Consider the following 24,123-nt stretch of genomic DNA (forward strand, 5'->3'; position numbering starts at 1 on the left):
TTGACCACAGTCCATCCGATTAAGATCTGAGTCTGATTAAATTTTATAACATATAAATTATATAACTATATGTAATTATATATACACATACACAAGGATGTATGTACATACACACATATATGTATGTATATGTGTGTAAATGTGCATGCATATATGTATTTAAAAGTTTATACTTAATAAACTCAGTATTTTATATTTATATAAATTTATTTTATATGTATTCAAAAGTAATTAACTTTTCTTTGTTTTGAAAATAATGAAGCAGACTCGGATTAAATCCAATATCCAATCTGAGACACTAGATCCCATCAGTTTTCATAGCGGAATAAAGTTAAAAATAAACAGTTCAGATACAGATGTGGCGAAACCTGATTTCAATCAAACCTGATTACAGCCCCAAAACCTGCATACCCCAACCCTTGGGGGGGGGGGGGGTGGATTCATTCCCAGGTCTCCACTACAACTAGCAGAAGACTTTACCAGAGAACTAGCCGGCACCTTACTTAACCATATAAATTTCCTAACAGCTCAAACAGCATAAAGGATCCATTCCCGTTTCAATTATTCAAATTGTTAGAAAGAAGATTCTGAACTTAAATTTACAGCTATCTTTAGATACTTATCCAAATTAGGTACTTTTACTTTCCACGTTAAATGTTCTGCTCTGCTTTGTTTATACCAGCCATCAGAAAGGGAAAAGAGTGTGGAGGAGGATCCTCCGTGGACATGCTCCATAATGGTTCATCTTACAGATATCGGCTATTGCACAGTAAGGCTACATTGAGGATACACATATGACCATTAGTATTGAAGATCTTCATTGTACAGTCTATTCCAACTGTTTATCTTACAAAATCACATAATAAAACTAAATCTTTTTTTTTTCCTTGCTTTCATTTCTTCTTATTCTTCTATTTTTCTCTTTTTGACAAGGCTAAATCTTGAGGATTTCTACTGCTTAAGTGGTATGTCAAAACTACATTTCGAGAAAAGCTTCAAACAAGACCAAGATTGGTGCAGTATAGAGGCTTTTTCCTTGTTAAGAAAATCCCTTTCCTCTACTAGCAATTAACTATGATATCATTCTGATGGAGGTAACAAACAGAACAGATTAGCTGAATAGCTCACAAGGTGTTAAGGTGTTAGATCAGTTTAGGAATCTACTAGTGTTCCAAAATACCTTGCTTCTTGTGACTTATCAAAAAAAGAGAGAAAAGAAAGAGAAATACCATGCTTCTTGTGTTCTTGTAACAGGAAGTTATCCACATGATAAATAAATTGTGCTACACATTACTTAGCAGATGCCACTTTGTATGTTGATTGTAGTATTGGCATTTAAGTATATGATACACTTAATTTTGTGTATGACCTCTTACCAAAATGAAATGTATCTCCAATTTCTGAGCTTTTTGTTAGCACTTTTAGCATGCAGAATACAGAAATAGAATTCTAGGAACCGTATTCAATGCCACATTACCAAATTATGAAAGAAGTAATATTACAAGTTTGGGGTATAGTCCTAATCTAAGACCCAACTAATTAAGAAAAGATAAACAAATACAAATTTATCAAGTAAAAATATTGAAAGGACAAGAAAGAAGACGAAAGGAGAGGCTGACTCACCTCCATTTTTCTCTCAGTTCCTTATTCTCAGACAAGATCCATGTTACAAAGATGGCTGCAATTAAAGCAACTATTGTGATGAGAAGCAGAGCATAACTGAAATCTTCTGTGAGGGAATCATATGTACGTGAAGGTGCAATTCTGGTGAAGAAAAGATCCACTCCATATGCAAAGACAAGGCTGGTCGACTCCAGCTTAGCAGGAACTGTTACAATGCCTCGGAGCCCTTCCACTTTGAGTGAGTGTGTCACATAGGACTGCATAAACAATCCTTGTATCAAATATAAGCTTAACTAACACAGAACAAACAAGAGTATGTGGCAGAATGCCTCAGAGCCTCTACATTTCAACTGTGTTACATACAATTACATAACCAAACATTGGTCCCTCAAGATGATTCACTTGAACTTCTGTATTTGTCCGTTCCTTGCCCAAACATCACATGGAATGTGTACTTAAGAATATCAATCACTACATAATTCAAGGAAACATGGTGACAACAAGTTTAACTTGGTGTCAGGTGTCAAGATACTGAAACTCAGGAACCCATCATTGAGCTCTAGTCTCTACCTCCTTTCTTAAATTCTTTTATTTCTCACAAGTTCGTATATAAAAGTAAGGAGTGAAGAAATCAATCAGATTATGGCACATTAAGATTCAGGTTTAGAGTCACTATGTTTCTACTTCTGCAGTCTCCTGGTGGTGACTGATAATTACACCAATCATTGGCCCTCTTTGAAAGAAGGGGTGTAGTTGACTTACATGATGGTCATCCTTTGCCATTTTTTTATTGGAAACAGTAAACTTTCATTAAAAATAGCAGTTAATCATATACACTGCCAACCACTCAGAGTATGAGTGTTGACCCCAACCATTTTCAAAAGTTACAACACAGCCCAAAAAAGGGGTTTCCCTGAAGGTCCCCTGCTTTGCCAAAGTATCAGCCACAGAATTGGCTGACCTCCTTACACACTTTTTTTGACAAGTGACCTCCTTACACACTTGAAGATTACTCCAGTATTCCCTGCTTTGCCATTGCTTGTAGCTAATGGACAGAAAGGAACCAAAGAACTTCCAAAAATCAAAACAAGGCTTGTGAAGCAGCAATTGCAGCAAGAGAAACATAAACTGAGAATTGCATTTGTAATTGATCTTTTATCCAGAAAAACTCAAGGTGTAAAATAGCCATCTTTTTCACCTGCCCCTACTTTATCTAAAAGCTTGTAGTTGGGGTAATGGAGCAGCACCAGTGATAATCAAAAACAAAAATGAAAATATTACATATTACCACTAATTAGGTAACTTTTCAGATCCATCTCATGGCCAAAAGTTCATAGTTATAAGTTTGTAACCATGTCTATATACAGAGAGAGAGAGAGAGAGAAAGAGAGAGAGGGAGAAAGAGATCCAATTTAGTCTTCTGGTTTCTTCCCAAAGAATAAAGATATATGAAAAAAGATCATTTAGGATAGAAAAGGTAATGAACCTGAGGAATGATTGGCAGTGAATCAGTTAAAGGAATGATTCCTTCTTCTCTCTCTGTTTGTGTTGGATCAGGTGATCGTCGAGGATCTAAATAACGCTTATCAAGTGCCAGCACCTGTACAACACAGACTACCACTTTTTTAGCGCATGAACAGAGGCAAAAATACTGCAGGCAGAGCAAGTTACATTGTTGAATATTTTCAGTGGCACAACAAGAATCACGAATCTATATTTGTAGACTTTAACTGACCTGATCACCAATTGTACCAATAAGAAGTTGCTTAGAAGTTATGCCCTTTGATGTTGAAGTCACTGCCATTGTTTTTACTGAGTGAGTGAAAAAATAAGTCTGAGATTTCACCATCACCTCTGGTCTAGAATATGAGGAAATGGCTGAGGTAAGATTATGTTTTCCAAGGACAAGCTTCCAAACATCTTTGTTACCCTGTGGAAGGCAGTCGTTTTGGAAAAGAAGGGATTAATCTAAACAATACAAAAGCAGTATAAAAGGAACAAAACAACGGAATTGAAGGATACTTACAGCCCGAGACTGATCATAAATTTCAATTACTGACATCTCATATCTGTGTGCTCTGAGATTGAAGTAGTGGTATATGACCCAGTTCTCACTAAAGACCTTTAAACAGAGAAAAGGCAGAAAATCATTCCCATCACTCATTAGAATGCCTAGTGATAAAAATGAAGATAGAATGAAGATACAACCACTTACAGCATGGACAGGACCCTGTGAACCAAAATGTGTCACACGATGAAGGATACGACCAGTAATGGTGTCAATAAGATATACAACCAACCAAGATTCCTCAGGTGTAGCTGATCCAATTTCACCAGCAGCTTTAGGTGCAACAGTAGCTACAAAGAGCAGATTTCTTGATATGTATTTGTACATCACATCTTGATCTGCTATTACCTTAGCTTGAGTATGGACCACCTAGAGAACAGAAGTCATAAATGATTTTACAGCCCATAAAAACATGGATAGTAGCATACAACATACGCATCAAGAAGAGAGGAAGTTGTGTGACAATAACAGAAAAAAGAACTCCAGATGCCTGTGTTTTTTCATTGATCCTCCAGATATCTATGCTACATAATTCAATCTATGTCGCTACTGAGATGTAGTAAATTTATTATTTCATCTGGTTCCTAATAGTATGGAGTTACTACATTACATAACTTTTTATCCATTTACAGTAGTTTCTACATATTTTTCATTTCCGTTAACTAAAATAATTGGAAAAAGTAATTTCTAAATAATACAATATAACTCCGCAAATTCAAGCAACCACATCTGGCACTTCAAAATTCATAAAAATAAACCGGCAAGTAAGGTGCAGGCATAAGGCCTGTGCTATGTTACTGCTCTTGCATGTTCTATACATTTACTAAGGGTGATATGCTCATGTGAAGATCATGGATCACATCAACTGCAATACAAGGCAACATGCTATCAAAATTCAAATTGCTGCACCAATTGAAGAGAATCACATTATTGCACCATGTAAATGAAGTAATAATAGTCATATGACTAGGTCAAAAGACACAACACAAAAGGTGGAATCCCCCCCCCAAAGGATGAGAGCGGGAGAGAGTGCATGGATAAACATTTTCAACTAAAGGTGGTAGGTTGGAGTTAAACAGAAATTGTTCTCAAGAAGAACCACCAGAATCCCTTTCATAGTCCATGACATGATGATCTGACTTGACCAAGTTTTTTTTATCTGCTCTGTCTTCACCAAGCATTGCAAACCAGATTATAAATAGAGAAAATTTATGAACATTTACTATCTTAGCCAAAGCCAAAGTTAAGAAGAAGCCTGAGAACATCTAATTTATATCCTACCTAAAAGAAAAGGTGTTTAGTCATAAACAGGAAGAGGAAGAACAGGCAAGGGTTATGAATAAAGCATGTAGCAGAAAAAGAAAAAAAAAATCAGGATAATATTGAGACCAAAGCAAACCTCATTCAATTTTCTTGTTGCTGTTGCAATAATCTTTTCTGCCTCAGAAGGGAATACAATAGACCACAACTCTCTTGTGTTAAAGCAATACTCATCCTCCACGTCAAGAATGCAATTGCCTTTTAATGCATGCCCTGTAATGATGTCCCGCTGATATTCAACAGAATACCAGTATATGTTAGGGAGTTCACGTTCAAGAATATTGACAGCCTCAAGATTTCTTGGGTATACATGTGCATGGTTGGAAGCATCTATAAGTAAATGGAGCCGCTGTTCTGTTGAATCTGTAAATGGCAATGTAATAACTTGGGCCACTGAATGAGCAAGGCTCAAAGAGTCGAGCTCCTTCCCAGTGTATGAATCAACAAAAGAAAAAACACCCGGTGCATCAAAACCAAGTCCACATTTACCAACAACAAGGACAGATGGATTCTCATCCATTGCATGATGATGAGGAACCTGCCATTGATATATATTCAGCCCAGTGGGATGTTCACAGACTTCTGATCTACGAAGGGAGGAAAGTAGAAGAGACCAAATGACACGTCCATCTCCTGTATGCAGAGCATAAAGCTTGCCTGCTTTGGTTAGTACTATCAGCAGCTTTCGAAAACCATTGTGGTCTCGCGTCATTTTGTTCTTCTCAGAGCTTTTCAACCTCATTTCTTGTATAGATGTTATATCATCAGGACTTGCAAGCATCAGAGTTCCCTTGAGTTTCAGAAAATGTCCCTTTCCAATAACACAATAGTGGCAACAGTGTCAGACAGGAAATAACAAAGGAAGCAACTGTTTCCCTTCAAGTATAAAAACATTAAAGATGCAAAATCTTCAATTTCAAGTACAAAGAAATCAAAATTGTGGAAAAGGCATTCTCAAGCAAATAACAGAAAAGCAAGTTCAGTTAAGTATACTGCTTCAAATATCAAAGGAGCATTAAACCTGTGGTAGGTTTAACTTATAGAAACCGTTTCCTTCCTCTGTAATTTAAAATAATTTCCATCTATAGCTTGAATTAGACTTCATGAGTCTAATTGTATCTTTTTTTTATCAATTAGTCTAATTGTATCTCCATTTATACATCCTTCTCAAAACCCATCATTCTCCCATCAAACACCCCAGTTACTTTCTGTTCAAGAAGATCTGGGTACCTTTCTTCCTCAAGATCAACTATTATCCCTCCCCCTATTTTTTCCATTTTTTATTATTATTATTACTTTTTCTGTGTGGGTGGGGACAATTGTTCTCTGATAAATTCCCTGCATATGTGATATTGTGATGTTCTTCAGAGAAATCAGTTCAACTTAATTTCCTTCACATGTTTGACACATGGTAATTGGTAAAAAATATTTATCATCACACAATTGCTAAGAGACTACTAGAGCCACTTACTTAAGCACATGGATTTTGATTGGGCATTTCTTTGAGATATTGTGGGCAGTGTTTCAGGACTATTTGATTGTGTTTGCTGACCTGCAAAGATATTAGAGCAAGAAGACGAAGAGAAAACAGAAGAGAAGAGTGAATGGGTGTCTAGTGTGTTCTCAGATGGCCCTAAAAGCTGCTTTTATACTGTAGTGTCTATCAACCTAAATATGCTTGGTTCTGTGATTCTGCCTTGCTCTACTGGATTGTTTGCAATATTAATTGCACCCTTGTTGTCACAATACAGCTTGAGGGGACAAGCAACCTTCATTCCTAAAACCTAACTCACCAAGAATGGTTCCAAGCCACAACAGTTCAGCAACACCATGTGCCATAACTCTATATTCAGCCTCTACATTTGATCTAGCAACTACATTCTACTTCTTACTTCTTTAGGTGACTAAGATCCCCCAACAAATGTACAATAACTCAATCTAGACTTTGTCTCCAATTGAACCTGCCCAATCTGCATTAGTATAGGCCTCTATCTCAAGTTTGTTGTGTTTCTTGAATAAGATTCCTTTTCTTCAACAACTCTTCAGAAATCTGAGGATTCTTTCAACTGCTCTCATGTAGGGAGTCTTGGGAGCATGCATAAACTAACTCACCACATGAACTGCATAAGCTATATCTGGTCGGGTAAGAGACAAGTAAATCAATTTTCCCACCAACCTCTGATATATTTCCTTGTCTGTATAATCCTCACCAACAAATTCCTGTAGCCCATGATTCTGTTTGGTCTACTCCCCAACATTCCCATCTCTTCAAGTAGATCCATCCAGTATATACTTCCTTTGCCATATATATATATATATATAGACACACACACACACACACCCCTTCCCTTGGCCTTGCAACTTCAATACCAAGGAAGTATCTTAGACTAATTAGATCTTTGATCTCAAATTCAAAAGCCAGGAACTTCACCAATCTTCTTATCTCATATATATATATATATAGACACACACGCACACACACCTTCCCTTGGCCTTGCAACTTCAATACCAAGGAAGTATCTTAGACTAATTAGATCTTTGATCTCAAATTCAAAAACCAGGAACTTCATCAATCTTCTTATCTCCTCCGGGTCATTCCTTGTGATGAATCATCCACATAGACTATAAGAGTTGTGAGCATATCCCCTTGCCTCCTTATGAACAATGTATGGTCAGCCCCACTCTGAGTATATCCCACGCTCTTCATAGCCCCACATAGCCTTCCAAATCAGGCATGAGGTGATTGTTTCATCCCATACAAGGCTTTTTTATTGGAAATGGTAACTTCATTAAATAAGAGATTTCGAAGTGCAACTGTCAACCCCTAGTGAAGGGTGTTGACCCAAAAAACATTCTTAAGACTATAGCACTACCCAAAACAAATTATCCTTGACAGTCCCTTGCTTTGCCAAGGTATCAGCTAGCCCATTAATTGACCTTGTTGTCCACTTGAAGCATACCCTGTTCTCCCTTGTTATACAAAGGATTTCCCTCACCATCTATTTGTGTCCACATTACCCCAATTCCTGAGGAAATGGGGAACGAGTGAAAAAACCAGAAGAGGAAGGTTTCAAGATTCTACTATCCATGCAAGATTGGTCCAAGTAAACCAACCCTAGAAGAGCAATAAGTTCATCAACCAAACCTATTTCCAATTCCCTTAACCCTCTCCTCAAGCCCAGATCCCATGAGTTATCATTATAAACCAAATAAACCACTTTTCTTTTGCTTTTAGAAAGGGAATAAATAGATGGGAACCTATCTTTAAAGGAAGACTCCCCAAACCAAACATCTTCTCAAAACAGCACTTTGTTCCTTTCTTTTTTTATCAATAACCACAGAGTTCATTAATTAATGGAGAAAAGTTACAGGGAAGAGGAGCTAAAAATTCTTAACTCCCCAGAATAGAGATACACCTGATTTAAACACTTAGAACCCTACAATTGAGCCCAAAACTCAGAATTTCTAAAAACTCCTTGCCTAGCCAATCCATCAGCAAAGGAATTAGCACTTCTTTTAACCCAAGTACATAGGACTTCCATATCCTTAATCAACCACTTGAATTTTCTTTTCTCATTGCTGTAGCTCCACATCTTGGAAGTGTCTTCTTTCAGTCAATCCACAACAACCACAGAATCTCCTTCTATAATCAGTTTCTTAACTTTAACTTCTTTGGCCCTTTGCACCCCTTCCAACACTGCTAACACCTCAGCCCTCAAGAAGTCTCCCACTCCAATTGGACTAGAGAACAAAGCTATTACATTACCTCTCTCATCCCTTAGGACTCCCCCAATACCTAAAGGCCCTGGATTCCCCATGCTACTGCCATCAAAATTTAGTTTGATAAACCAGGAGGTGGAGGGTTCCACGTGAGAATCAAAGTCTTCTTCCTTATAACTGACCTAGCAACTTCTTTCCACTTTCTTAGCAAATCATTTGTTGAAAAACCTGTAAACTCCTTCATAGTCTTCAGCCAGTGTATTACTCTTATATGAATCAACTCTATCATATTTTCCAAGCCTCTCTCCTTTTCCGAGAAGATCCTTGCATTTCTTTCCTCCCATAATGTCCAACAAACAGCAGCTCTCACGCATCTCCACATAATTCTTGATCTTTTCGTTGAGCATCACTTTGTTCCTTATACAGGCATCAAATTTGAAATATGGAAAGAGAAAAGGCAAGATAGCATGAATAGCTTTCTAGGGAGAACATCAAAAAGCTCTAGGGTTGAGGCCTGCATCCCAACCAATGTATGCCATTCCATGAATGCTTACAATCAGTGCTTTAAACACCGACTCGGAGGCCGAACCGTTTTTGCCTCTAGGTCGTGGGTCATGTTTTTTAATTCAGTTTTAAATCTTTTATTTGTAAAAAATATTAAAAATTGCAATTTGAGGCCAAAAAGGGATTTTTTGGAATAAATAACAGGGCAAGGCGCCTATGGAGCCTTGGGGCGCATAGATCTCAAACAGTTACCAAAAATTTAAAAAAGAAAAAAGAAAAAGAAAACACCTCAATCAAACATTGGAGTGCAAAGTTATGGCCTCCTGAAGTTTGCATACACAGTTGTATGCAACCCACGACTTGGTTACCGGGTCGAACAAGTCAACGATCCAATCATCTGGGTCAAACGATTTTTTACCAAGTCAACAATTTTTTACCTTCTTTGGGTTTTACTCAAACCGGACCCATACTCTTGACTGGGTGACAGTTTGAGCAATTCAACCGGTCGGGTCAACTGTGGGTTGAAAACACTGCTTACAATCACTTTGTACCATAGCCCACCTGTTCCTGCAACAACCTCCATAACTACTTCCCCAACAAGGTTCTATTCCTTAACCTAATATTCCCTATTCCTAGACTTCCATCATCCCTACTTCTAGATACCACCTTCCACTTCACCAAATGATTCTTTTTGGTGTCTCCCAATTCCCACAGGAAATCACTCATAACCTTTCTAATTGATTTGTCACTTTCAAGGTACCTTGAAGGCAGATAAGAAATAAACTAGCAAATTAGCCAAAGTTGATATAATTAGAGTTATTCTAACCCCCAAAGAAATGTAATTTCTCTTCCAATTAGCAAACCTCTTAGTAAGTCTTTCAATCACTAGATACTAGAAGCTATCTATTTGGATTTCCTCTTAATGATAGTCCCAAATATTGTAACAACTAATCCCCTACTTCACACCCCATTAGACTAGCAACATTTTCAACCTCTTCTCTCCCTATATTTACTCTTGCCACACAGCTCTTGCCCCAGTTCACTTTAAGATTGGAAACCCTTTCAAAATGGTTCACTAGCCTCTTTAAATTCAAAAGTTCTTTTGCTTCCCATTCACAAAACAGTATAATATCATATGCAAACTACAAATGTGTGACCACCACTCCCTCTCAATTCTCCAACCTCTAAACAAATTATTAACATTTGCCCTTAATAAGTTATATTGTTACACTCAACATATCAGCTTCTAAGATAAAAAGGAAGGAGGAAAGAGGAAAGAGGATCTCCTTGTCTAAGTCCCCTATTAACAAGAAAGATATCTGGTATCCCTAGCTACTCCATTTACCAATATGGAAAAATGACACAAGGAAATGCATTAGTGGCTCTATAATCAGGGACATACTTGTCCTATATTTTAGGGCCATAAAGTTGTTTTTATATTATAGAGCCAATAATACAATGAGATCTGTTTATGCAGATTGCAGATCAATAGGAAAGATATCCCTATATTATAGGGTCATAAAGTAGTTTTTATATCATAGAGCCAATAATACAGGGAGATCTGTATTATTGGCTCTATAATCAAGAAAGATATCCCTATATCATAGGGCCATAAAATAGTTTTTATATTATAGAACCAATAATACAGGAAGATCTGTTGATGAAGATCCAATCAGAGCCATTTTTTTTGTTTGGAAAAGGAAACGTAATATTTATTGAATCAAAAGCTGCACATACAAGCTGAGATCAGTCCTAGAAAGGCAGACAGATCAACTCAGCAATTACATACTCCACCAAGAACTGGAATGAAAAACAGACAAATTACAATTTTTGAATTCTTCAGAGACTGACACCCAAGAGATTAACTTGCCCACAGCTTTCTGGATTAAATCTTCTGCACTTAAGGCCTTATTACAGAAAAGCCTACTATTCCTCTCAGACGAGATGGACCACAAGACAGCACTAGGAATAGTCTTCCACACTATCTTCCTTTTTTTGTTAAGCCCTTTGATGTTCCAGCAACACAAAAGCTCCTTTACCGATCTTGGCATAGCCCATCTTAAGTTCATGGAGCTGACAAAGTGGTGCCACAGCTGAGAAGAGAACGGGCAGTGAATGCACAAATGATCAGTAGATTCAGAATTGTTCCCACACAGACTGCACGAAAGGTCCAAAATCTGAATGCCCCTTCTCACAAGGTTAGCTCTAGACAGGCATTTATTCAGAACCATAGTCCATACCAGGAAGTTGGATTTGGATGGGCTAATGGGATTCCAAACCTGAGAACAAGGGAAATCAGTGGCATCCGTTCTACAAAGTTTGGAAGCCAAAGACTTGACAGTTGACAGAGAAAACACCATCTGGATTCCACTTCCAATACCACTTATCTTCTGAGCAGAAATCAACCTCTTGCGTCTGAAGAATAGTCAACACGTTCATTATCTCTTCCAGCTCCCAGTCAAAAAGATTCCTTCTAAAGGTAGGGGACCAAATAACTGAATCTCCAGACAAGCTGCAACACTCAGCAACAGAAGCTTCTTGATTAGATGCACACTGAAAGAGGAGAGGAAAAGATTCAGCAAGAGAACCATCCAAGCACCAAGGATCCTTCCAAAACTTGGTTCTACTACCATTGCCAACCTTATTTGAGATCTCATCAGCAAGAACAGAGAAGTTCTTCATTATCCCTTTCCACAGAGAGTTTCCCCAACTGGGAGGAGGGTCCCTAGTTCTCCAGTTTCCCCACTCCACTCCATACTTACCAGCAATGAGAGATCTCCACCAAGCATCATTTTCAGCCACAAATCTCCAAATCCACTTACAAAGAAGAGAAGAATTAAAGGTTTTCAACTTCCTTATGCCTAAACCCCCTTCATCCTTGGGGAGGCAAACTTGATCCCAACTAACAAGATGAATTTTTTTCTCCTCTTCCCAACCCCTCCAAAGAAAGTTCCTTTGAAGTTTTTCAAGCTTTCTTGCAGCTTTATTTGGGATAGGGAAGAAGGAGAGGAAATAAGTAGGTAAATTGGATAATGTGCTCTTAATCAAAGTCACCCTACCCAAAAAAGAAAGATATGTTGCCTTCCAAGATGCCAGTTTTCTCTCCATTCTTTCAATAACCAGGTCCCAACTTGAAGACAGCCCACAACTCACCCCCAGAAGAAGATCCAATCAGAGCCATACCTGATCAGAATGCTTTCAACTTGGTTGCCACTGGCCTTGGTTTTGGGGATCCTTCAAGTGGGAACATTGAAGAAGAAAGGAGCAGAATTGTGAACCTAATCCTAGAAAACCTATTTGCTTTGGTTGTAAGGCCCCCGAGATAGTTGGATCAGATCACGTTCTGTCCCAAGCACAAGATCCTAGTCATGAAAAACAGACCAGCCAGGAGGGAGAAATAACTTTAATTCAAGAAGGAAAAGGAAAGGAAAAGAGAAAAATGGTAGAGGAAGGTAAAGGGGGTGGGGGAAACAAAGGAAGAGAAAGAAAAGTGAGATTGAATCCCATATTTTCCCATAATTTTAATGAAGCTGCATGCTATTGATCAAAAAAAAGAGAAGTGAGATTGAAAAGCTTAAATGTGGCATAAGCTATGAAAAGGAGGAAAACATGAGGAAATAGAGAAGGAAAGGAGAGAACTGAACATTGGGAATTCTATTGGGACTTGTAAGTAGGGGTGGTGAAAATACTTAGTTGGAATGCGAGAGGGTTAGGTAGTGCAAAGAAAAGAAGGTTAATAAGAAACGTCCTCAGAAAAGAAAAGCCATATATAACCATGATCTAAGAGACCAAGCTGGCAGAAATAAACAGAAAATGGATCAGGAGTATATGAGGAATCAGGGATCTTAGCTGGTCTTTTGCCCCTTAGTGAGGAACTTTAGGAGGGATTCTAATAATTTGGCAAAGTGAGGAAATGGAGTGCATGGAGGAACTGATTGGCCAATTGTCAGTCTCTCTAAAAACTAAAAATTCCTTGAATGGAAAAGAATGGGCACTAACTAATTTCTACAGTCCCAACTCTTATAGAGATAGGGCTTTGTTTTGGGAGCTGTCTGCCATTAGAGGATTATGAGAGGGCCCTTGGTGCTTGGGAGGTGACTTCAATGTCATCAAATATTTGGGAGAGACAAACAATCCTAACCAAGGAACCACCACTAGTATGAGAAAATTCAATAATCTAATTGGTACTTTGGAATTGAGAGAAATCCCCCTACTACTGGCAGACTACACTTTGTCAAATTTTCAAGTTTTCCCTACTTGTTCAAAACTAGATAGCTTCCTGTTCTCCTTTGATTGGGAACAAATGTGGGATACTTTAGTCTTAAGGGCCTTGCCTAGAGTTACCTCAGACCATTGTCCTATTTGTACTGAAAAAGAAGTCTTTTTCGGAGGTCTTACACCTTTCAGATTTGAAGACATGTGGTTTGAGGGTTCTTCTTTTAAAGATAAGTTAAAAGATTGGTGGGAAGAGTCTAGAAGCTTGGGGAGAAAAAAGTTGTGGGTTTTTTCAGGAAGCTTAAGAGATTAAAGAAGAAGATAAAGGCCTGGAACAAAGAGCAGTTTGGAAGGGTGGAAGAAATCAAAGAGAAAATTTCCTCCAGGATTGAAGAATTGGATAGGAAAGATGCTCTTAGAGTCTCATCAGTGGAGCAAAGGGAGGATAGATGGAAACAGAAGGTTGAATTGGAAGGAATCTTAAGGAGAGAAGAGATCTGTTGGAGATAGAAAGCTAGATGGAAACAGAAAGCAAGACCAGGTTTTTTCATTCACTTGCAAATGGTAAAAGGAGGAAAAACACCATCTCTAGTGTGGAAGTGGAAGGGCAGGAGATAAGAGAGCCTCAGGAGATTGCAACGGTATTTATAAACCATTTTAAGACTCAGTTCTTAGTACAAAATGGGAATAGATTTGGCTTCTTGACATCAAATTGGAGTAAAATCTCGGAGTTACAGTCCAACATGCTAGAAAGAAGATTATCTCTGGGAGAAATTAAGGAAGCAACTTCTCAATTGATAGGTCCAAAGCCCCAGGGCTGGATGGCTTCTCTCTAGATTTTTACCAAGAATGTTGGGAGTTTCTAAAATCAGGTCTCTTGGAAGTCTTTGAACAATTCTTCTATAAAAGGGAGATCTCCTTTTGAGCTAATGCCACTTTTATCTCACTAGTGCCGAAGAAGAAGGAAGCAAAATCTCCAAAGGACTTCAGACCTAGAAGTTTGATTGGAAGCCTGTATAAGATCATTTCAAAAAGTTCTCTCTGAGAGGCTTAAGTGGGTCTTACTTTTAGTAATCTCATACTTCTAAGGGGCATTTGTGGAAGGTAGGCAGATTGTGGATCAAATCCTAGTGGCTAATGAATGTGTTGTTGAGAAAAGTAGGTAGAAAGGTTTGCTGTGTAAGTGGATCTAGAGAAAGCCTATGATTTAGTTGATTGGAGATTCTTGTCAGAAATTTTAGAGAGGCTTGGTTTTAGGGCTAGGATCTAGATGGAGAATGTGGATTGAAGGTTGCATGAGCTCACTCCACTATTCAACCCTTATTAATGGGGCTGCACGAGACTCCTCCCCAGCTAAGAGAAGAATAAGACGATCCTTCAAAAAAAGAGAGGAATAAGACAAGGGGACCCGTTGCCTCCTTTCCTATTCACCCAAGTGGCAGAGGTACTAAGCAGAATGGTTGTGGCCACAGATGCTCAGGGGTTCTTAAAGGGATGGAGAATTGGTAGAAATCAAATAGTTGTATCCCACCTTCAATTTGCTGATGATACAATTCTATTTTGTGAGGATGTTCAATTAGAAAGGGTGAGACAATTAAAGTTATTGATTGATAACTTTGTGAACATCTCAAGGTTGAGAATCAATTGGAATAAAAGTGGAGTTGCTAGAATTAACTTGGAAGAAGGGGAACTCGTAAGATTGGCGAAGGTGTTGGGTTGTAAGGTTAGAATTTAGAAATTGGCCCTTAACCTACATAGGTCTATCCTTGGGGGGAAAACCCTAGATCTAATGGTTTCTGAAATCCAGTGGTAGAGAGGTTTGCAAAGAAAATAGCTCTCCAGAAAGGAATTATATTTCCTTAGGAAGAAGAATCACTTTGATCAGAGCCACACTAGCAAACCATCCTATCTATTTCCTGTCCACTTTCCGTATCCCGTCTAGGATAGCTAGACAACTGCAGAAATTTATGAGGGACTTTCCATGGGAACCGGGAGAGGAAAAAAAGGACCATTTGGTTAAATGGGACAGGTCTGAAAACCAAAAGAGAATGAGGGCCTAGGATTAGGGAACATTGTACTTAGGAACACTACTTTGTCGGTGAAATGGTTGTGGAGATTTCCCTTTGAATGAGATAGGTTGTAGATCAATTCCCTGAACTTTTTGCCCTCTCCAACCTTAAAGGGGAAGTTGTATCAAAGATGGGCACAACCTCTCAATTGGGATTAAATTAGGACCTTGGCTTTTAGAAGAGGCTTAAGGGAAAACGTGTGTACCTCCTTGATCGACCTACTTGGCACCTTGGAGACAGCTTTTCTGGACCCTAACCATCAAGATTCTAGAATTTGGAAGATCTCCGTAGATGGACTCTTTACTTGCTCCTCCTTCAAGCATTTGGCCTTTCCTAGTTCTCAAGGGGTGGAATTTTTAGTGAAAGAAATCTAGTGTAAGCCAATCCCGTCAAAAATTCAAGCTTTCTGTGGGGAAATCTTCCTTGGAAAGGTAAATACATGTGACTTGTTAGTTGTTACAGAGAAGAAGACCCTTGTCTTGCCTTTCTCCTCATATGTGCTTCTTATATAGGGATAGTAGAGGGACCTTATCCCACTTATTAATCTCCTGCTCCTTTGCTCTGCATATCTGGGAGTTTTTCTATGATCTTTTTGGATACAGGTAGGACCCCCTCAAGAGGTGGTGGACATCTTCAAACCAAATTTCTTGAGGCAACCGAAGAAAAGAGGGAGAATAATGTGGAGAACTACTAAGGAAACAATTGCTTGGGTGATTTGGGAGGAGAGGAACAACAGATTTTTTACGGATAAGAGTTAGACTTTGGACGAGGTAATAAAAGCATAAAAATGATTGTTGCTTTTTGAGGGAAGACCTTGGATTGCTTTCAAAATTTCTCAGTAACTAGCATCCTTAGGGCTTGGAATGAGGTAGCACAGTCCTCTAGAAAAAAAATAAAAAAAATAAAAACAAGAAAGAAAGTAAGAATAAGAATGGTATAGAAACCAATAGAAGTCAACAAAGTTATACTATACTTTGATGAATGGAAGCTCACTGGGGAACCTTGGTCCAGCAGACATAGGTGGTGCAATCAGAAATATGGAGGGTAAAATCTTGGCTATCTATTCAGGACCAATAGGTATTGCAAACAATATGAAAGCTGAACTATTGGCACTGTTGCAAGGTCTACAGCTAGCAAAGCAACTGGGTTTTAGATAGGTGAAGGTGGAAGCAGATTCAAAAGTAATTATCTCATGGACAAGCAGTAACAGAAACATCCCTTGGACTCTCAAAAATGTTTTCAGGGTAGTAGAAGGGATAGTAAGGGATGTAAATGCTTAATTCAAGTGGGTAAGGAGGAGTGCGAATGGGCTTTGATATATGGGATGATTTGCTGTCATCATATTGTACTGATCTCTTTTAAACTACTTTAACAAAGTAACTTTCACTGATTAAAAAAAAAAAAATTTAACTGATCTGGGCCTAATAAATTCAGGCCCAACTTAGCAATAAAAACAAATAACATAAACAAGAATCAGCCCACAAACTTAAAAACAGGTTGGAAAGGAGAAGTTGAAAAGCAAAACATTTCCACCAAACCTTCGTAAAGTAAGGTGCATTCTCTTTTGATCCAACCTAAAAATTCAAAATACCAAAGCAATAAGCATCAAAAGAGACCAGAATTCAGTTGCTTGGTCGTTGCCAAATGATGAAAAAGTTGTGCTGCATGGACTCTTCTAAATGGATGAAGTACCCTTGTCACTTGTCAGGCTCCGACACTTCATAGATTCTTGAAGGAGACTTCTATGTGACATTTTTCTTTTTTTCCTCCTTGGTTATTCAACATAAATGAACAGTTGATATACACAATAAGTGTCATGTTTCCTATAAAATGTTATTAACAGTTTTATCTTTTAGACCTTTTTTATAGGTTTATAATGTTAAATTCAACAAAATATAGACTATTTTAATAGTTTGTATTTTTCTACAGACATCTGCACAAGTCATTGTTTCTTCCTTTTGCCAGGTCAGATTTCAGGACACACATCAGACTGTGATTCCCATATCACCCTATGGACTCGTTGTCACATATGGGCATGACTTTGGTGCTTGAAAGCCCAACCCACTGATGCATCACATGTGCACTGTGAAGCCCCCAAGGCCCACCCGCAGCACGTCTAGACACAGGACATTGCCACCACTATGACCTTAAGGTTTTGGTGTAGTGGTAAGCGCTTGATCCTAACAAAGACCATAAATTCAAAAGGTTGAAGTTACACAAATAAATCATCTGGAGAAAAGATCATAGAGTAATTATGTATTTTAGTTTATAAATATTAAAATAATATGACAACAATTAAACATGAAATTCTGATCAAGAGGGGCAGAAGCTTCTCATAGAAAGGCACAGATACGGTTACTGTATTAATCATATAAATCATTTAACAAAACCTTAGATCAAGGGAATAAGTGAATAACCGCCCTTTTTGAAAGATAGAGAATTATATTTAGTTGTAGCAGGGAGAAAAGATTAGCATATACATCATAACCCCTGTACACTAAGGCTCCCTACAAAAGGTTGGCTCTATATACCCACACAATATCTTAAACATCCTTCGGATTTCTTGAGTTGACAGCAAATAAAACTACCAGCCAATGGATAGAAACTCTGATAAAATGAACCTATGGAATATTTTGTGAGACATTCTTTTGGATGTATGAAATCTTTGTAGGGCCCATGAGTTCTGCAGCTACAGATATGTGGCCAAAGCCCGCAGTATTGGGTCATTTCACAGAGGCCTATTGGAACCTAATTATTGGCCTATAAGGACTACAAAGACCTAAATAAAGCAATAATTTATTTTTTCCCCAGCTTTGGGCTCTACATCCAAAACATAAAAACTCAGATCAACAATACTTGTTTACAAATATGGAAATACTGTCCTGTCATGTCAGTTGGGTCATATCAACAATCTATTCTCTTTTGACCTGCCCATCAAATCTTTTCTCAAGTAGCAGGAAAATAACCATTTCCAGGAACACCTAAATAGGTTTAAGCCAACACAAGATGTTTCAAAAATCTATACCACAGTTCAGATGTAACCAGTTAGATTCTGATCTCTAAAACTAGATGTATAAACTTATTTCATCTTTGTGACTTAAAAGTGAAAAGGTGAGCAGGTCAATCTCTTTCCTGAACAACAAAAGTCACAAGTCACAGCCAGAGTTTACTCATAAGGTCTGCAAAAACATGCTATCAAATTTGAAATGCATCCATACTTCTAAGTTCTAATATAGATCATTATTCTCATTGCTTTCAAACTAAGGAAAAAAAAGATGAAATGCATTTAACTAGTTGTACCTTAATATAGATCGTTATTCTCATTGCTTTCAAACTAAGGAAAAAATGATGAAACGAATTTAACTAGTTGTACCTTAAGGCCTTCATAAAGTTAAAAAAAAAAAAAAAATCAAACCTTCAGCCATTCAAAGAGGTTGTGTTCCACTTTAGCAACTGATACACCTTTCTTTTCAACAGGTAGCTCTGATGTTGTCATGTCTATAATAGATGCAAGCCCATCTTCCCTGCTCCAGACAATATCCCCCTGTTGTAGTAACAGTAAAGAATGATCTTCCATAACAACCAAGGCCCTAAACCCATGAGATCTGTCCGTCCGGATATAATTATTAATGAAAACCTTCTCAACAAACCCTTTCTTAGGATCGATCTCAATGCTTTCCTTGAGAAGATCAGTGCTCCAGTCATTATCAAGTTTCACTACAAGCTGAATCCTAGATCCTCCATGTTGAACCAATGCAAAAGCTTTTTGCCCTTCTGAGAATGAGAGAACATCACTAACTGCTGCTGGGTAAGTAATTTTCTGTACCACCTCTAACTTGTGTTCATCTGTCACACTTATAAATACAATAAAAGAATTAATTTTCATGGCAAATATCCCTGTAAGCCTTGCAGGCAGTATTGTTGCTACTCCAGCAGAATCCGCTACCAGATCTGAAATAAATGTCTGGTGAAAACTAGTCTCTCCATTCTGAAAACTTATTGACACCAAAATTGACCTGGTGGCATCCAATGCCACAACTGTGTCAGCAGAAACAAGCGACAGTTCCCCAGGAAAGCCACCAGGAAAAGCTGTGCTGGTATGCTTTAATAGCTCACCATTTTTTGCATCAATTTTGTAGGTGACAAACTTTGACGAACCAACAAATCCTAAAGCATGAATGATATCACTTTCAGGAGACTGGAGAATTTGCCGAATTTCAAAACTGCAAACAGAATGGAGAGAAAAAAAGGATCAAAACACAGTGATGTTAAGGAAATGAAGAACAATCTTCAATACCTTAAGATTTGTACTTCACTAACCTTTCAGTGGCCAACTCTTTCCTCCAAATAGTTTCACCATCAATGCTTGAAACAGCATGTAGACACCCTCCACCAAAAACAAGAACCATGTTTTCCTTGTCCATTTTAAAGTTTGTCTACAAGATTTGACTTACATTCACGTCAGATTATAGAGGAAAGTTTGTTAAAGCACAAATTCTTATAGGAAAATAAGTCAAGATAAGAGAAGGATATCAGAAAAGAAAACATAAAATGTCCGGTAGAAATATGGTGGAGGTAACAAGATGAAAGTTAGGTGGATATAAATGCGTGTGTGTGTGTGAGTGAGAGAGAGAGAGATGACTATAACATAGAATGTATCAACTAACCAGTATGGATAGCAATGAATTTGATGACGTTGAACCCCGAAGGAAAGTTTCCCATACCATTTGCCCATCAGGAAGGTTCCAAGCTCTCAAAATACTACCCTCTGATGAAAGGGTGATGACATCTTAAAAAAGTAAAAAAAAAAAAAAAAAATCACTCAGATATTTAATTAGTTGTCACACGAGAATTTAATTAATAAAAGCTAGCATCATTATATGGCTAATGGAAGGAAGCAGAAAAGCGTAACTGTGACAATTAACATGGTGGTTAGTAGAATTCGTTGTTGGGTTTGGGGGTGTTATCTTAACACCTGCCTTTAGGTTGTATTCAGTATTTTCCTTTTTAATAAAATTTTTTGTTACTTATTAAAAAAAAAAAAGAAAACTACTGAAGATCTTGGCCAACTTCTATCATGTTTAGTGTGTGTTTCAATTTAAAATTTACTGGTCAGTGCAATTTATGAAAAGTATAAGCCATTGAGCATTTGAGAACAAATCCGGTTCATATGAAACAATTGTCAAGGAAGGCAGGCAGCAGTTTTTTTGCTTGGTCCTTTTTTTCTTAACAGGTTTAAGGGGCTTCGCGTCATGGCTAAAAAGAGGCCATTATGTTGGTTCCAACTATTTGGGGTATTGGGAGGGATTGACTAGATACAGACCTAATCTTTGGCATTTTCTGCACAAAATGGCCCCTCTCAGACTTGAACGCATGTTTTAACACTTATCAGCCACAGAGTTTTGTTGGGATTGTAAAAATTGGGGAAGGAAAGTTTTCTGTTTTAAAGGGGTCAGAGGGTTTCAGGGTTGTGGGTCTTGGGCCTTGAAATTTTTAAATTCGGGCATTCAAATATTGGGGTGATATCATGTCACCTTGTTGTAGTTTCTTTTTCTTCTAATAAAATTTCTTTTTTATTTATTACCAAAAAATGGCTAGGCAGCAGATATAACTAGGACCAGGGGTAACTCCCCCCCCCAGCGGAGACAAAAGTTTTGAAAACACCCCTCATATACATTGGGTTGATAGGAGGTTGCCTCATTCTAATAGAGTGGCCTCCCTAAAATATTTTTAAGGTTAATACATTGCCTCCCCCCAAGCTAGAATCCCTTCTGTCCTCTCTTTTTTTCCATCTGTGCTATACTAGTACATGTGCATCACTCACCACATATGAGGAATATTCTGTGAGACACCCACAAGTGGAAACCCACCTGGGCCTATACAACATTGCAGATGTCAGGTGGAGGCATGCTTATGAATCTAGAACAATTTATTTGGATAAATGTTTTAAAATGCAAAGGCAAAACGCAAGGCGTTCCACTAACCTAAGGCATGAGACATAAACCAGAATGCAAGAGACATGAACCTCTTGAGCATGGGTCTTTTAATAAATAATTAAAAATACATAGATAGATAAAATTATGAGAAATTGGAAATTTTCATATTTGCAATTTGTAATAATAAAACCATCACATTTAAATATAAAACCAAAGGATCATAACCTGTAATTATATAAGTATAATCAGCTATTAATACATCAATTGCAAAGTTGCAAATCAAATTTTCAAAATTAACAAATCACATGAATTGCATAATATTAACATAAAAGGGTTGTCATCTCATATTCAAATGAATGCAAAGCACAGAAAGCAATCAAAGCAGTGGTGCTACTTCTATTTATAGCATTTTTTAAGAGGTGAAAGTGAAATTTCATTAAGAATGAAGAAGGATAATCCAAGGGAGGGGTTCCCTTTGTACAAAGGCATACAAAACAAGTTTGGAGGGTTTTCTTCATTTTGTATTATATTAATATGTAATGGGGACACAATGAAATGGTTCCCCCACTTCTATTTATAATATTTTATGAAAAAAAAAAGGCTTAAAAGATAAGGGCATATGAAGCATATACCTCCTGCATAAAGAGCAATAGAGGCAGACACCTCATTCTAAGCGCCTCTAGGCTAGGTGCATACATCTCACGTTTATCTGTGCCTCTCCTGTATACCTCCATGCATTTTCTTAGCATAGCCTTTGACTAGTTCCCTTTAAAACACGAATTTGGATGAGTTGGAATTTCTTGGGCTCTCCAAAAGATAAGGCATAGTAGTTCATGTATTAACATTTTAACACTGGGGAAGGGTAGAAAAATCCTTTGGAAAAGTTTATTCCAACCATGTTGATGATCTCCTAAATTCTATGACATGTATCACCAGTTGCATCCTTGTACCAATAACACTTTACCAAGGTTGTTTGTTAGATCTTATATTCTTAAGCATTTGAAAGAGAAGGCATGAAACACCATCTTAGGAGGTAGTTATAGATTCCATCCCTTGCTGCATGGAAATTGAACTACCAGGCTCCTCATATCAAAATGACATTAAGATGATTTTATTTGTTATAGATATAATTGCACAAAAGAATGAAGAAAATGAGAAGATTGAATCATTGGCAGCAACATACAACACTAATTTTGTAAATGTTGTTGTCTTGATTTTTTCTGTACAATTAATATGGAATATCATAGATGTTGTTCACAATATTTTCTTAGAGAATGTTGTTCACAATATTCTCCTTTTTTTATTTGCCACTTTTGTCATGAGACCTTAGGATATGTATGACTGTCCTATTCCCTCCATATCTATTTCAAATATTTATAAAAGACCAATTTAGAAGAAAAGGTAAAACAAATGTTCTCAAGAACTAAAACCAAAATGTATTTAGCATGAACGATCAGACACCATCATCCCCCCCCCACACACACACACAGAAGAGAGTAATTACATTTTCCAAGGGCGATATCAATTCCATCCACAGCATCATTAGCACCGAGAACATGCCTCCAAACTGCATTTAGCAAAAAAAAAAGCCAAGAAAACCTCAATGAATCTTTTTCCTTAATAAAAATAAGCATCAAATATGATGAACATCGAAACCAACGTAGATTCGTATGAAACTACATTGAGAAAAATACCATAAACGACAAATTTGCAAACTATCATAATTTTCATGGTGGAATAGGCAAATATAAGCTTACATATGTCCCCCGTACGGAGATCGAGTGAAGCAATAGCATTCTCCTCTGTAGAGACTACAACACGCTTTCTTCCCGCCCTTTGAGTGTGGAAAACTGCGTGCTTTACTTTTCCTATGTACTGTTGATGCCTGCAAATCCAAATCAACAAGGTAATCAAAAATTAAGATGTTCGATTTGTTGATTAAGCAATTAAAAAAGATCGAGCTTTCATTCTACAATTTTGGATAATCACTTATTCGTGGAGGAAAGGAAAAGGCAAAACGTTCGCAAACTAACAGAGCTCGAATACTAACATAAATTCACCCAAATGCAACAGAAAATCAAGAGCGGAAGACCCGAAGACTTTGTAATTTTTCGAAGACAAATAGAGAGAAGTAAAATTTACTGAAAACTATAAGTAAAATCAAATTAAGCAAACAACATACAGAAAAGAGATATCAAATAAGAAAAGATAAGAGAAAGAGAGAGGACGAACCAATCCATGAGTCCTACTTGATCTTCATATAAGGCAGAGCTAAAGTTTGCATAGAGGAAGAGTAAAGTAAGAAGCAGAAAAACCCTAACCGCCATGGCCATGTCGATTGGCTCTCAATGACTGAGAACAGAGTGACAGATCCGTGAAGCTGAGTATGAAGATACACTACAAGGTCCACATACGAATGGAAGTATGGAACTATGAACAAGGTTTCCAAAACTGCGGAATGTCCCAAGTGAAGAGAAAAGGGAATGTAACAAGAGTTTATGCTATGACGTACATAAACCCACCGATGGGGTGACCCCAGGCTGAACGGACGGCAATGGGCTCTTCGAGGTCAAACTTACATGTTATTCGCTACTGTCCTTTGCAACTTTACATCGTAGTACACGACGTGAGTGTTAAATCATGGTGTGTTTAAACGGAATCCATCCGC

At 37.7% G+C, this 24,123-nt stretch overlaps 1 protein-coding gene across 2 annotated transcripts; it reads right to left on the bottom strand.

Moving 5' to 3' along the window:
* Positions 1-362: 362 nt before the first annotated feature.
* LOC104595143 (uncharacterized) lies at positions 363-24,008 on the bottom strand. 2 transcript variants are annotated; one of them, XM_010255741.3, is made up of 13 exons: positions 23,688-24,008; positions 23,213-23,340; positions 22,960-23,022; positions 20,187-20,308; positions 19,840-19,955; positions 18,935-19,742; positions 5,091-5,822; positions 3,839-4,060; positions 3,650-3,745; positions 3,359-3,553; positions 3,110-3,223; positions 1,624-1,880; positions 363-775 (listed from the first exon to the last, which is right to left on the bottom strand). In XM_010255741.3, the coding sequence occupies exons 1-13, from the start codon at positions 23,786-23,788 to the stop codon at positions 760-762; spliced, it is 2,970 nt and encodes a 989-aa protein (XP_010254043.1). In that variant the 5' UTR covers positions 23,789-24,008; the 3' UTR covers positions 363-759. The 2 variants fall into 2 exon arrangements, with proteins under 2 accessions (XP_010254043.1, XP_010254044.1); XM_010255742.3 differs by lacking the exon at positions 363-775 and having other exon boundaries at positions 1,448-1,880.
* Positions 24,009-24,123: the final 115 nt, after the last annotated feature.

This window comes from Nelumbo nucifera, chromosome 2 (genome assembly GCF_055504915.1).
Source record: "Nelumbo nucifera cultivar China Antique chromosome 2, China Antique-T2T, whole genome shotgun sequence".
In the NCBI taxonomy this organism is placed as follows: Eukaryota; Viridiplantae; Streptophyta; class Magnoliopsida; order Proteales; family Nelumbonaceae; genus Nelumbo; species Nelumbo nucifera.

Coding starts and splice junctions, on each gene's coding strand:
- LOC104595143 (XM_010255741.3), bottom strand. CDS start 23,788: ATGGCCATGGCGGTTAGGGTTTTTCTGCTTCTTACTTTACTCTTCCTC. Junction 20,309..22,959: donor TGATATCGCCCTTGGAAAAT/GTAATTACTCTC, acceptor TACTTTTTTAAG/ATGTCATCACCCTTTCATCA. Junction 3,224..3,358: donor TTGGTACAATTGGTGATCAG/GTCAGTTAAAGT, acceptor TGTGTTGTACAG/GTGCTGGCACTTGATAAGCG.